The 15,612-nt window shown below is 35.9% G+C and overlaps 1 protein-coding gene and 1 long non-coding RNA gene across 2 annotated transcripts in view; one reads left to right on the forward strand and one right to left on the reverse strand.

The window, feature by feature from the left end:
* LOC138402812 (uncharacterized) overlaps positions 1-11,092 on the reverse strand; it is a 154,120-nt gene extending 143,028 nt beyond the window's left edge. Inside the window, exon 1 of the long non-coding RNA XR_011237163.1 lies at positions 10,254-11,092. This is a non-coding gene — a long non-coding RNA (uncharacterized lncRNA). The remainder of the gene's footprint in view (positions 1-10,253) is intronic.
* On the forward strand, positions 3,389-15,447 carry p53. Its single transcript, XM_034971664.2, has 8 exons — positions 3,389-3,547; positions 4,037-4,121; positions 4,727-4,880; positions 5,211-5,309; positions 5,930-6,119; positions 7,277-7,505; positions 7,712-7,904; positions 8,529-15,447. The coding sequence occupies exons 2-8, from the start codon at positions 4,063-4,065 to the stop codon at positions 8,709-8,711; spliced, it is 1,107 nt and encodes a 368-aa protein (XP_034827555.1). The 5' UTR covers positions 3,389-3,547; positions 4,037-4,062; the 3' UTR covers positions 8,712-15,447.
* The last annotated feature ends 165 nt before the right edge of the window (positions 15,448-15,612 follow it).

Below are 15,612 nucleotides of genomic sequence, written 5' to 3' on the forward strand. Positions count from 1 at the left end.
GTGTATGAGACCCCCCACATTGCAAACTGCTCTCGAATTTGCCAAAGAAGAATTAAATATAATACATCTGCAGAACAGAACTAAATTTTTTCAAAATTATCATAAGCATACTCGTAGACCTTATTCTTTTTATTCACAGCGAAATTATTATAGTGAGACAAAATTTCCTCCTAGATCACGAAGATACTCAATGTCCCAAAAAGTCCAAAAACACGTTCCTTCAGAACCTCAATACCCTTCAAATACTTATATCCCATGCCAACCTCACCCTGATCAAAAAAATTGCCCACAGGTGGACTTAAATCTACACGGTATATTGGAAACTCCAGAAACTAAAATTCCTGTGTATAATATTATATCGGACCAATATTATAATTCCCAAGAATACATACCGACCCGGCGGTGGTGTGAAAATGAAATTGACACCGCTGCTGGCGATAAGCAGAATTACGAGTTCATATTATCACGGTTGCCCATAGATCAGTTAAATGAAGAAGAGGCCACTAATTTAATCAATTTAGCCAAAGAATATTCCGATGTATTTTATTTTAAAAATGATAATTCAATTGACGAATTTCGACAATTTCACTTCCAGACGATAGAAAACTCGTGTCCAATTTCAATTTTAACCGACGTTTTAGACAAGTTAGGGAGGTGCTTGTACTTTACAACTCTAGGTCTTAATTTAAATAATGATACTTTTCAACATTTTAGCGATAATGATCTTCAAGGCCTGCCAAATTCCATAGCTTACTTAGGAAGAATTTTAGTTTTCTCTACATCATTACAGGAGCATATAATGAATTTAAGTGCTGTTTTAGAAAGATTAAGGAATTTGAATTTTAAAATTAAAATAGATAAATCGGAGTTCTTGAAACACGAAACGCCTCTATGTCATATCTATTCTCAGCACGGCATACAATCGAATCCAGATAATATTTCATCTATTTTAAATTTTCCATTACCTCAAACTCGCAAAGGAATCAAAGAATTTTTAGGAATCCTTGGTTTCTATAGAAGATTTATACCAGACTTTGCACAAGTGACCAAGCCTTTAACATCTTGCTTGAAAAAAGGAGCAAAACTCAATCATGATACGGATTTCATTAATTCTTTCGAAAATTGTAAAATTCTTGTAAAAGGAATCCCAGTTCTAGCTTATCCTGATTTTAAACAGGAATTTAATTTGACAACCTTTGCCTCTGATATGACTTTAAATGCACTGCTATCCCAAGGCCCTATTGGCGCCGACCTACCGATAGCATACGCCTCACGTACTTTAAATGATGGCGAGATTAAATATTCTAAAACAGAAAAAGACCTTCTTGCAGTAGTCTGGGCAACTAAGTACTTTAGACCATATCTCTTTAGCAGACAGTTTAAAATAATTTCCGATTTTCCTGAGTTATCGAATTTAAAAGACCCGAGTCCTCGTATTACGCGTTGGAACTTAAAATTAGCTGAATACAATTTTACGATTGTTAAGAAAATGAACCCTACTGCAGACGATCAGTTGAAAGAAACTATACCAGTATGTTTTAATCGCTCAAAACAATCAAAATCTGTTAAATTTTCGAAATCAATGGTCAAAAATTCATCTCGTACTGACACCACTTGCACTAACTTACCAAAAAATCCCGAAATTCCTATCCAAAGTTCAGTGACTCATAATCAAGCTATACACATATATACTTCTAGAAAAAATCGAAAAAAACCCTTTCCGAAATCCCGATTTAAAAGGCCCACATAAAATGAATTTTCATATTACATTTTTAGATTAGCAGTTAGGTATCTTTCTACCAAGCCCTTGCGACATTCCCACGATCGAATTTCATCCTACTGATAGGAACACTGTAACTACATTATTTTATTCAATTAATGCTTTTAAATAAGAAATCTATTTTATACCGAAGTTTATACCTATGTACCTTTATAACTTTGTCCTCGATAGTTTTACCTATTTTTCAGAGATTTCCTAAATTTAAAAACTAGATGTAACTACCCTTTCACTAAATCAGATAAAATCAGGAAAGCTCTTACTTATGTCACAGAGTGACTAATAAGAATAATGAGCAATTTTAGCTATATGCTCACTGCTCGAATTTTTGTAAATTTCTAGATAAAATATGCAAGAAATTACGAGTTATAACTATATAGCCTTCTTCGACTATTTGAGTTAGTACAAATACTATCACTTCATTTTAGATATTATACATTTTAGCAGTAGGTAATATTAAAAGTCTTTATTCGACATAGAAACTTAGGTACCTAGTTATTAGACATTTAGAGTAACGCATCATTTACAGAACTGATCCGTAGTCCTGAGGTTTCCGGTTACATTTAGCGTATTTTATCAGTTTAGCTTATTTCAAGTAACGTAATACTATATATAGTACCACCTGCACACTCTTATCTCAACCAATTCTAAGGTTTTCATTTACATAGAGGCTGAATGCCCGAAGGTCAATTCTTTAAATTTATGCAAGCAGAAGATATCACTGACTGAAGAACCAACTGATCCGGAGAACACATCTACTAAAATCATACTGTTACAGGAGGTAGATGAAACGTGATAATCCACGCCTATCTCTCTGTCTAAGGAGGCTCAGAGAGAGCAGCTCAACCATCATTCCATGAATCAAGAACTTTTAATGCTACCAGTAAGCCGCAATATTCGGCTCCACTTTGAACATCCCCGAATAATTGCGCATCCAATGGGGGAGGTGTTACGCTGGCTGACTGCCCCATCAGCGCAACGTGAGCTACCTGCCGAAGAAGCACACATTGGCGCCTTCGTGTACGATCATCGACGCGAACGGACGTACACTACATTATCTTTAATTATAATATATACCATTTTTGTAATTCCGTTGTAACCCAATTAAACCATATACCAACCAAAAAGGTGTTCTGACTTATACCAGCTCTGGGCAGCCGCCCTTATGTAACTTAGTAGTCAATATTTGTATTAACCGATCAACAATATTTGTATTAAACGTTTTTATGTGAAAACAAGTAATAACTCATGAGAAATACAATTACACCACGAATTCTCAAAGTTTATTTTGGAACTTCTTGTATCTATTCTTGAAAAAAACCAGTTACACGAGAAGGGACAAAAAATAGGTTAGCTGCGTCTCTTTTTATCACATCAGTAACTTTATCTGTGCTCTCTTTTTAGTGCGAATGAGAAAGCAAACGTTCCTGCATCTACCTTTATTACTCTATCTACGATTGTAAGCCTTTGTTCTCCAACAGCGCCTCCTGTCAATGTTATTCAAATGCCAAGTGAGCTTTGTCTATTGTCGCACTCTTGGTCGAACACAGACCAGTAAGCAAGTAAAATAAAAAATGTATCCGGCGGTCGAGTTCAGTAAACTTTATTTTTTGAATATCGTGTGATCGTGTAATACAGGCACAATACAGGTGTAATACCAAAATTGTTTAAATGTAAATATTAATTACCGTCGGTAATTTATGTTCAAAACATTAGGGACAGCAATCTTTAATAGTTCATTTTATACTGTGCGAGTTATTTCTTAAATTGGTAAGTTGAAAATAAACAAAGGGCCATGTTGTTTTTCATTTTAATAGAAAATGTTGTTAAAATTACATGCCTATCTAAAATTTTGTTCATTTGTTGTGTATTGCGATTTGCATACTCAGGTACTCCCTTAGATTATAGGGTCCTCCCATCCCAACTTATCAAATAAAATTGATGATCTATACATTAATATATATATATATATATATAGTTTAAGTATATCGCTGGTGATCCAGTAAGTAAAACTCGAGATTGTTTACAACCTGCCCTAAAATTTACACTTCCGAATCTGAGGGCTACAGTTAAGTTAAAGTATTATTACCGACAGTAACAAATTACAAATGGTCTATTTTAGTTACAAACTTACTATTTTTTTTCATCCTCTCAACTAATTTCATCATTAGGTGCTAGGCCAGCTGTATTCTCTATCACATGACACAGCCCTTTCAAAAGAGACTATTGTAAATGTTGTTTTGATTTTAATTTTTTCAGTTATTCGAGACAAAGAAGGCTTAATCATGTATAAAATTGAGGATTTGACGATACCGCCTTCCAATACCCAGGATTTGGACCTTTTGTAAGTTCGTAGTTTGTAAAATAAAAGTTAGGATTGTGGCTAATTCTATTGTACACAATCTCTAAACTAAAATGACAGGTCTAAATATAATATGTATTGCTATTCCTTTCATAATGTCTTAATTAATCCAATTATAGGGCTTGATGATTATATGACGTATATGAGTATATGACGTTTTGTCGGTCTCAACGACTATCCGCTGCAAATCCGCTATCTCCTTCTAGAGGTCGATGTACATTATTTTCTGCCGCGTACTGTACTAGTTTCGAACGCTTGCGAGGTCCTTCTTTCTCTTACCTAAATTTAAAATATCTGCATCTTTTTCTTTTTAATATTGCTAAAAAAGGACAGAACATGAATTTTACATTAACTCTAAATATTAGTGCACGCTACAAATAAACAATAGGCTCGCGACTGGCAGCTGAAGTCACAAAGTTTGATAGCTCTAAATTAAATTTAAAACTGTGTCTGTCCTTTTCATATTACATTAGAAAGAAGATATGCGAATACTCTAAAATTTAGTTGTGCTCAGAATCAGTACCAATGTTTTTTTTAAGTTTTAAGTGTTTGGTACAAATTAAATGAATAAATAAATAACTTTCCAGGAACTTGGAAGATGATGTTTTTCTACCAGACGCTGGGAACGATTTCAACATATCCTCGTATCTAACAGGAGATGTTAGTTCAGAAGAGACATTAGATGTAGCAACTATTGTTGTACCCGACATGAAATACAGTCCACATATTCAGTTCATTCCAGTATGTATCTCTTATACATTTTTTCACTTATATCTTTAGGAGCTTTTAAGTAGTTGTCTGAGTCTAGTCTTGAGGAGATAAAAAAGATATGCACCATTTTAAGAACCTTCCCACCCACCTTTTTTGAAGTTGGTTAAAAAGATTTAAGATGAAAAGTCCCTCTTGTGATTGAACACTAATATAATAGACTAGCGACCAACGCTCCGGCTTCGCATGTGTAGCTTATTACAATTTTCGTAGGGATCTCTAATTTTTTTGAAATAAAATTTGTATAGCCTATGACACTCGGGAATAATGTAATCAGCCATATGTATTATGTTCTTTTTATAGATTTCACCACGTGGTCCACCAGAGAGGAAAATCGAGTCTGAAAAAGCAGCATTTGAAATAGAAATAGATGGGTCACTTACACAAAAGAAAAAGTTTTTGGTAAATATAACTAAATATTTATTTAGACACATGACATAATAATATCTAACTCACTAAAGTAAAATATATTTTAATCAAAAAAAAAAAGAACATTTTCTTAAGAAAACAATCCTTTATTTTTTCATATAAAAGATGTATCCAGGGAATAACAATAAGTCATTCTGTTACTCTTTAGTTTTATAATCAGGGTGTTAAGATGTTGATATGTGATCAGTACTGTTCGATCTGCGAACAAAACACTATTGCATCCAGGTGATCACGCCGGAATGAGAAACAGGAGGGGAAACAAGTCAGACTTGTCTTTAACCTGCTATTGTGAATAATATCTGGATAAAGTGATTAATTTATCATATTGACACCGATTCCCTTGTCTTTCTCTGAATTAAATTTAGAGTATCTGCATCCTTTTCTTTTTACTAATGCTAAAAAAGGAACGGAACATGCCTTTCACATTTAAAGACTGCGCACTAAAATCACGGGTTTTACCATCTAAAAATTAAATTTAAAACTGTCAAACTGTGTCTGTCCTTTTCATATTACATTAGTAAGAAGAGCATGCGAATACTCTAAAATTAGGTTGTGCTTAGAATTTGGGCCATTGTCTACTTATTTATTTGCAGTATTCCCACATACTAAACCGGATATATGTGGAGATGGAGTGCAACTTCTCGCTGAACTTCAACTGGGATGTGAGCAAGGTGCCGCATGGACCGATGTACATCCGCGCCACAGTGGTGTTCGCAGACGCCGAGCAAGCCGAGAAGCGCGTGGAGCGCTGCTTGCAACATGCGCATGTCACTTCCAACACAAGTGAGTTGATGTCACTATTCTCAGTATGCCCACGTACTAAACCGGATATACGTGGAGATGGAGTGCAACTTCTCGCTGAACTTCAACTCGGATGTGAGCAAGGTGCCGCATGGACCGATGTACATCCGCGCCACAGTGGTGTTCGCGGACGCCGAGCAGGCCGAGAAGCGCGTGGAGCGCTGCTTGCAACATGCGCATGTCACTTCCAACACAAGTGAGTTGATGTCACTATTCTCAGTATGCCCACGTACTAAACCGGATATACGTGGAGATGGAGTGCAACTTCTCGCTGAACTTCAACTGGGATGTGAGCAAGGTGCCGCATGGACCGATGTACATCCGCGCCACAGTGGTGTTCGCAGACGCCGAGCAAGCCGAGAAGCGCGTGGAGCGCTGCTTGCAACATGCGCATGTCACTTCCAACACAAGTGAGTTGATGTCACTATTCTCAGTATGCCCACGTACTAAACCGGATATACGTGGAGATGGAGTGCAACTTCTCGCTGAACTTCAACTCGGATGTGAGCAAGGTGCCGCATGGACCGATGTACATCCGCGCCACAGTGGTGTTCGCAGACGCCGAGCAAGCCGAGAAGCGCGTGGAGCGCTGCTTGCAACATGCGCATGTCACTTCCAACACAAGTGAGTTGATGTCACTATTCTCAGTATGCCCACGTACTAAACCGGATATACGTGGAGATGGAGTGCAACTTCTCGCTGAACTTCAACTCGGATGTGAGCAAGGTGCCGCATGGACCGATGTACATCCGCGCCACAGTGGTGTTCGCGGACGCCGAGCAAGCCGAGAAGCGCGTGGAGCGCTGCTTGCAACATGCGCATGTCACTTCAACACAAGTGAGTTGATGTCACTATTCTCAGTATGCCCACATACTAAATACGTGGAGATGGAGTGCAACTTCTCGCTGAACTTCAACTCGGATGTGAGCAAGGTGCCGCATGGACCGATGTACATCTGCGCCACAGTGGTGTTCTTTTAAATTTATTAATATTATTTACAGAGTTTCTAAATGTATTCTAATATCTATTCTAATTATATTTGTTTGTATGTTAATGCTTTCTTTTTCAAAATGGCGGACTTGTAGGTATGCCAGGTTCCATACAAAAATGTTGAAACCGTTTTACCTTTTATTCCATAGAGACAACCGATGCAGTAATAGTGAACAACGTACTGAGATCGGCCCGCGAGATGGGAGACCCGAACGTGTTCTACTGCGGCAATCCTCAAGAAACCGACTGCTGGTACTCTGTGGTCGTGCAGCTGAACGGCCCGGGAGGACACGCCTACAACTTTGTTTGCAAGAACAGCTGCAGTTCGGGCATTAACCGACGAGCCATTGATATCATCTTTACACTTGAAGATTCCATGTAAGTATATTTCTTACATTCTTCGTCTTTTAAATAAAGAATAAAATAGAGTATTTAAATTTAAAATTCATTTTCCGTCTTTTTAAAGTAATATTAAAAATAAAATGATGCAGACATTTAAATCTAATTTTCTAAATTAAAATCTCTAGTTTAGAGAAAAATATCAGAATCGACGCCAATTTCTGATGATATGCGTCCGGTCTTAGTGGCACAGTATACGGGCGACAGAACGTGGGCGCGCGCGTGTGCTCGTGCCCGCGCCGCGACAAGAACACGCAGGAGAATGAGTTCCGCGCGAGCGGCGGCAAGCGCGCGCTGCCGCGCAAGCAGCCGCCCGCTAAGAAGATCAAGCTGGAGGCCGTGTCCAACCATGACTTGACGGTGGTCACCATACCCAAGGTATCTGTACTACTGTTACTGGTACTGTATACTGTTTTTTTTGCAGCATTGTGGGGGTGAGCAGCGGCAAATGCGCGCTGCCGCGCAAACAGCCGTCCGCCAATTTTTTATATATATTTATATAGACTAGCTTGGGTACTAACAGACCTGGTGGCAAGATGGAGCGCACGAGCGCAGCGTGCCTAGCTATTTTAACGTGAAACGTCTATAAAATTACACCGAAATATACGGGTACCTAACCTACATATAACCACGACAGTTTGTAGCGTAACGAAAAGGTCTACATCATCCTGCCTTAATAACCCTCTAACTATATCAGCCTGAGGCGTAAATGTAGTGTCATTTTGTAACACAATGTGGCTAATTCCGTTGTACACAATCTCTAAACTAAACTAAAATGACACGTCTAAATCTATTGCTGTCCTTTTTATAATGTTGCTTGCGGAAAAGGGAAGCACTAGATTTAGACCTGTTAATTTAGTTTACTTAGAGATTGTGTACAAGAGAATCGGCCCCATTATCTGATCTGCTCACCATCGCGCTTCTTCCAGCATTGTTTGTAGTTATCTATCAGTTGAAACGACGACGATTTCCAATAACTAAAATGTTAAAACTCATTCACAGATGGATATAGTAGGGCCACGAGCGGCGATAACTTCTCTCAAAGTAGCGCACAATATGATGGACCAGATGCGCGCGACCAATCGGTCGCACCAGCAGCCGGTCGACGACCTGGATAGGTGTATAACTAACATTAAGAATATTATAGACAAGCTGGAGGCTGAATATAATACAAACATCCTGTGAGGCAGTTCCTTCAATGTTTGTTCTATACAGGGTGTAATTAGACCGCTAGCGAATACATATCCCTATTATTATACTACCTAAACACAATCCATTACGCGACCATTTACCTCGTACCATTTATCATAATACTAAACTCGTAGTTTAGTATTTTCAAACCAGCAATGTATAGCTTGAAAAACTCGGGGTCAATGTCCCGCCTACCCGGCATTGTTTCGTGCACCTCTAGTGTTAGTCTGATGTTTTATTTGCAATACATTGCGAACTTTTAAAAAATACAAGTTTTTTTTAGTAACCAACAGTACTATCACCGTCTTCGTTTTTGTAGCGTTCTAATAACATCCTGTATTAAGTGTCATGCAAAACAACAATTTGTCGTTTAATGTAATGTTGGAATTACACTTGGTCGTTATTCCTTATCCGGGTATTTGAATGCGGGCGCAGGCAGCCTAAAATTCGGATGTCTAAGGACACTGTCGCATTACTAACTTGTCCCAAGATCCAGCGTTGCCAAAAGGGTACGAAATTCGTTGATTTTGTGTATTTTCTAAATTTCGTACCTTTTTCAAACAGATTTAATTAAGACTGTTTTGTCATTTAAGACTTTCGACAGGACAAAGCCATTTATTTTAATTTTTCACGATTTTTTTTACACAAGTTATAGGCATAGCAGCGTCTCGTATCGTTTTACAGCTTTTCGATCTGGCAATAGCGGTGTCATTATTTACAATTCTTCACTAACCCGAATTTTATAGGGATTTTTATCCGATTGCAGGTGAAACCTTGAAAGATTAAAATGTAAAGTCCATATTACGAATTTAATAGTAATTATAAAAGGAACATTGTTCAAAATTAATATTAAGACCAGTGAGAACCAGAATAGTGAAAAATTCTCTGGCCACATAAAAATTTTAGTTTATGCCCTTGGGGTTAAGCTGGAATTTTTCACTTCACCTATGTGAAGTATAGAATTATGAAACAATTTGTTGTTATTGCATGTAAGTTTTATAAAACGGTTAGTACCTAAGTGTAGTTTTTAGAGTACACCAGTTATGTTTCACTATAGACATTAGGTATTATTATTTTTTTACTTAATTGTTTCACTATAATATTAGGATTTTTTTGTTTAATTAAGATTATTTGAAAACTTTAAATTTTTGAATTATGATTCTTATGAACATTTTTTTCAGAGATTCAGTTTGTTTAAGAATTTCAAGAAATATTTTGTCGATTTGATGATCCATCATCATAAAATGGTACTTACGTACACCAGTACATTGTACCTTATGTTTCACTGGAAGCATTAGGTACCTATATTAATTTTTGGCTTAATTGACATATTTGCTTTTTAAAATTTATAATTATGAATCTTATGAACATTTATTTGTTGAGACTCAGTTAGTTTTAGATTTCTTTCTTGTGGTTCTGTGTTGAGCCATCATAAAATGGTGATCCTGATCAGACACAAAAGCTTACATTCCGCCTAAAATATCTAAAGCATTACCCACCGGTACTTTTACTTAATGCGTTTTAACTCTAAGAAACCTTTGGTAATAGGCTAGTTGACACTTTTTTTAAGTTGGTCTTAAATGGTTAATATTTGTCCTATTAGATCAAAAAAATTAACACTATATTTTTTTGCGCCCTAAAAACCGTAAAACTTTAATTTAAAAATATTTTTTTCTTAGACAGGTGAAAACACTGTCGGCCATGTTTGGCCCATAGATTATCTGTGCTCTGCCGTCATGCATTTGTAAACAACAGCATAACCTCCCAAAGTTTAATAAACATGACTTCTATACTAGTTTACATGAAAAATATAGTAATTATCGTTATTGTATCATCCGAGAATGTAAAAAACGCATCGATAAAGACCACAGGAAAGTTGTGGATTAGAGTGCCCAGTGAAATAAATATACGTAACACGCGAAGACTTGCTTAAAGGGATCCTATATGACAAAGACTTCAACCCAAATTTATTTTTGCAAAGATCAGTTTGTTGTAAGTCTTACTTAATAACTTATTCAATTTATAAAGAGAAAACGATATTTTTTTACGTTTACTATGAGTTTTTAGAAATATATAAAAACTAGCTTATGCTCGTGACTTCGCCCGCGTGGACTTCATAAATTTCAAACCCCCATTTAACCCACTCAGGGGTGGAATTTCAAAAAATCCTTTCCTAGTGGATACCTTCTCTTTACCTACAAAGAACACACCCACCAAATTTCATGTATCTAGGACCAGCTGTTTAGATGTTTAGGCTGTGCGTTGATATATAAGTTAGTCAGGACTTTAAATTTTATATATATCGATACTACGTTAGTCCCCGCGTGACATAGGGATGACATTTCTTTGTTTACATATTTAATGACATCACGTCATGGCTGACAGCGTTTTCTGCGTTTCAAATAAAAATAAAAACTGTATTTTTTTAAATTGGTTTTATATATCCATCCTGCGTTTTTAAAAATTGTTATTGATATATTTCGTTGTCTTAAGCAAAATACTATAATAAATAATCATTTATTGGACGAAATTAGATATGAGTCAAGTAGCCTATTGGTCATGTGCCCACTTACTATCCAACTGTGTTTGTTTGTGAACAAATGCTGAACAGAAAACAAATGTGTGCATTTTTGTCATAGATATAATATTATATTAATAGTTAATACTATTTACATATAGATGGCGATTGTCGAGGTGTTTTCGATGCAACTCGATTATTGCCATTTTGTCGCTGATAGCAACTGTTAGCGTTACATGAGCGTACTCGGAGCTAAAATGTGTTAGTGATGAGACCATCTGTCAACACTACCGTTTGACACGAAGTGTCAATTTTAATTCCCGGTACGTAATAAATAACGGTTATTTTGTATGGCACGCCATATCTAATTTATAACGCGTAAAATTTAACTCCTCACGCGCCATTTTAACAGTTGAAATGGCGTATTAAAATGACTTCATCTCGGGAATACTCGCGATCATAGCAGTATACTCAAAGATAAGACGCATTCTGCAAATGTACCTATTAGATCAACACGATTTGAAGGCAAAGGGAAAACTAAGTCAACCCTAGGAATTAAGTTAAAATTTAAACATACCAAAAAAAAAAAAAAAAAAGTATTTAAGAAGACTCGAAGTAGAATCAAATCTTAAGATAAATTACCTCCAATCGATGAAATTGAAAGCGAATTAGGTTCAAAAAACACACCGCATATTACCCGGCAAGAAATCGCCGACTGATGAAAGTATAGACACTTCACTTAATAAAAGGAAACGTAAATTGTATTCAAAAAAGATGACAGTTTAATAAATAAAATATAAAAACAGGAATTTACGTGTCTGAAATCGAAGAAGCAACTGTGGTACTGATTCTGAGCACAAATAAACTTAAGAGCATTCGCATTCTCTTCTTACTAATATAATATGAAAAGGACAGACATAGGGGCCGATTCTCTTGTACACAATCTCTAAACTAAACTAAAATGACACGTCTAAATCTATTGCTATCCCTGTCATAATGTTGCTTGCGGAAAAGGATACCACTAGATTTACACTTGTTAATTTAGTTTAGTTTAGAGATTGAAGACAAGAGAATCGGCCCCATTGTTTGACAGTTTTAAGTTTAATTTAGAGCCGTCAAACCTCGTGACTTTAGCTGTCAGTCGCGAGCGTATCGTTTGTAGCGTGCACTAAAATCTTCTTTAAATGTAAAATTCAATGTGTTAAAAAGAAGAGAATGCAGATACTCTAAATTTAGTTTAGAGAAAAACAACAGAATCAGCGCCAGTGTTTTATCAGGTGTCAACCTCTGATTTCCAGCACTACTGCTTATAGAAAATTGGAGAAAATGCATAAAATAGCAGCGGCGCAACATTTACACGCAAATTTACAAATGCATAAAACATTTACACGATCAGAACCCATAACAGATTTAGTGGACGAGCGAATCGAATATAGTAAAGAAGAATCGAACATTGAAGTGGAACCAGTACATAAAATACCGAGAGTGGAAATCATTCAACATGACAAAGAATGTGAAATAGTCACCGCTCGCACAAAAATGCGGAATAAAAACATAAGTCAACGTGCAAAGGAAAGAAAAAATATATCCATAAACAAAACTATCAGTCCTTTACCAGGTCTCAAAATCGAAGCGGTGCAGAAAACCTACGATTCCATTGTAATTTTTGACAAATCTAAATATATAAAAGGAAAAGGTGGCTGACTGACTGACTGATCTACTGGACGGATCGGGCTGAAATTTGGCAAGCAGATAGCTATTATAATGTAGGCGTCTGCTAAGAAAGGATTCTAGAAATCGGGGTTTGAAATATGTGTAGTGCACGCGGACGAAGTCGCGAGCATGAGCTAGTACTGTCCGAGCCAGAACCAGTCAAGTCAACACCAGCCATCCTAAATTTCACCGACGAATTCAATTAAGCTACTCGAAATCTAAGATCTGATAGTAGAAATCTAGTCTAGTAAGGTCTGATAGTAGAGTAATCGAGAGTCGAGACTGAACGGGTCTGTAACGCAAGATCGTCATCTTATGACAGCAACAGTCCTTATTCTGAGACAGCAATGTATCGAAAGGCGGTTCTTGTATTAGACAAACTTGATATACCTACATGCATACAAAAGTCATAGTGCTAAAATGGCGCGTGAGGAGTAAATTTTTACGGATGTAATCGTGTTATTTATTTATCTATGATTTTTATGTTGAACTTTTGAATGTATATTTTACAACTTTACAATTCATGTATAGTCCACACTAAACAAATAGTCCTATCTGTAAATGTGTATGACTGCATTTGTACAAATAGACATCTCGATCTGGCTTTCTTTATTCTGCAAGCCTCCATGTTGCAACTTCAGTACCCGTAGTACAAGATTTTACGTCTCACCAAACCAAACCAAATTCGAGAGTCGAAATACTTCCGCGTTACAGTAAAATGGACCTAAACAGCCTTGAATTGAAGTCAAATATTCAATGCCACTGAATTTAATTTCGCAATGTTTCCGCTTGGAGCGCTGGTTGTAGAAGTGTAGACAAACTTGAGCTTTAAAACAAGGCATTTCAGATCCAGTTTACTGTAACGCGGAAGTATTTCGACTTTCGAATTAGGTTTGGTTTGGTGAGACGTAAAATCTTGTACTACGGGTACAGATTGGAACTTTCATATTTGGCATTTGTTCTACTACTGGTAAATTTTTTGACTATTCAAACTTGTAAGTTTATTTGATTAAAAATCTTTTTCTAATTTATCTCATTCTACTCATAAAACATACAAGTTAGTACAACTTTCGAATCATAGTGTTGATAATAATAATAATCAAAGAAAATTACCAAATAAGATTTAATGTGCCTGCAATTACTAAATATAAAAATATGTTCATGACCCAGGCGATTAACACAGAAATTGTGATTATCATATTAAAATAGTCGTAAATTGTGGCATTCTTGTTCACAACTGTATTAAAGCCAATAGTGACAGAGGATCATGATTATGATTATACCGTAGCTGTCAAACTAGGCCTACCGAATTATAGGATTACAAATTAAGTCTGCAGTAACATAGTATTTAATATGGTTTTTTTTTTGGTATGTATGTCCAGCAGTGGACGTCTATCGGTTGATGATGATGATGATGATGTATGTATGTTCATCAGTTCCCTAATAACTCTCCGAGCTTTTCATTAGTTTTCAATAAAATATGATGAACATCATATAGCAAGCGCTCATGACAAATACACGCAAAATAAATGTTTAAGTTTTTAAAATTAATCAGGGTATGCTGCATTCCATTTCTCGGATTTATTTAATAACATAGTATTCGAAAATTTTATTCAATCTGTGTAACCCATGAATCTATTATAAATACATATTACCTATGGATAGAGCACTCCTAATACAGCTACTTATTGCTATCACATCGATTGCAGAGGTCGGACACCGTGGGGGGTCTGGCTTCTCTCTAATTTGTTAGTCAAAGTGGGATAGCGACAAGTAGGTATTGGGAGCACCTTGATCCACATTTGTTATATATTCATGGGGCAACCCAATAGTGTCTTCCTTGGGTCAGGGGTAATTCTTCGACTTTGTTCACATGGCAATAATATTGCACGTTTTTTGCAGGATGATATCTTGCCGAATACCTATACATGGTGCATTGTGTAGGTATACCAGATCCGTTCACCGTTATAGCAGAAACATGTAAAAGGTTCTATTCTCAAAGTATGCAGTATGCACCAAGTATGTATTTGGTAAGATTTATTCTGTAAAAACATGGTGCAAAATTCAATGTGAAATATGAACAAGGTCTTATTATAAGTATACTTTAGGTAGGATTAAACATTTTGAGATTCTCTAAATACTTTTAAAAATAGGTATGAATAAATATGAATATGTATGAATAACTGTTGTCAATGTGAATATTTTTATAGAATTTTTTAGTGTTCTAAAATATTCAATATTTTATAAGATTTTGTCAGATTTTAAATTTACTGTCCATAATATTGTTTTGGCGATTTTATCATGAAAATTTTATTTTGTTTTGTGTTATACGTAAAACTAGAAAGATAGTTTAATTTTTTTACCTCGGCCAGTGAGGCAGTTAATAGTGTTGAAGTAATTACTATTTTAATTATATTACATTAATAGTGATCTGCTATTTTTGTTCGATGTGCCTTAAATTAATGTTTGAAACTGTGGCAAATAAATTTATTTCAATAATTATGTATATTTTTTATAACTATCCCCAATTTACTAAATAAAAATGTGTATAACACATCCAAACTATGCTTTTGTACAAAACTTGTCCTTTGATTTTGTAGGACAAGCTTTGTCCTACAAAATCCATTGAAAATGTAATCAAAATAAAATTCTAGCTAGGATGTC

Source organism: Maniola hyperantus, chromosome 9 (assembly GCF_902806685.2).
Source record: "Maniola hyperantus chromosome 9, iAphHyp1.2, whole genome shotgun sequence".
NCBI lineage: Eukaryota > Metazoa > Arthropoda > Insecta > Lepidoptera > Nymphalidae > Maniola > Maniola hyperantus.

Bases quoted from the DNA above. Each gene is read 5' to 3' on its own strand.
- p53 (XM_034971664.2), top strand. From the start codon at position 4,063: ATGTATAAAATTGAGGATTTGACGATACCGCCTTCCAATACCCAGGAT. The intron at 5,310-5,929 runs GTAAATATAACT...ATTTATTTGCAG, and splicing joins CACAAAAGAAAAAGTTTTTG to TATTCCCACATACTAAACCG. The intron at 7,506-7,711 runs GTAAGTATATTT...GTCCGGTCTTAG, and splicing joins TTTACACTTGAAGATTCCAT to TGGCACAGTATACGGGCGAC.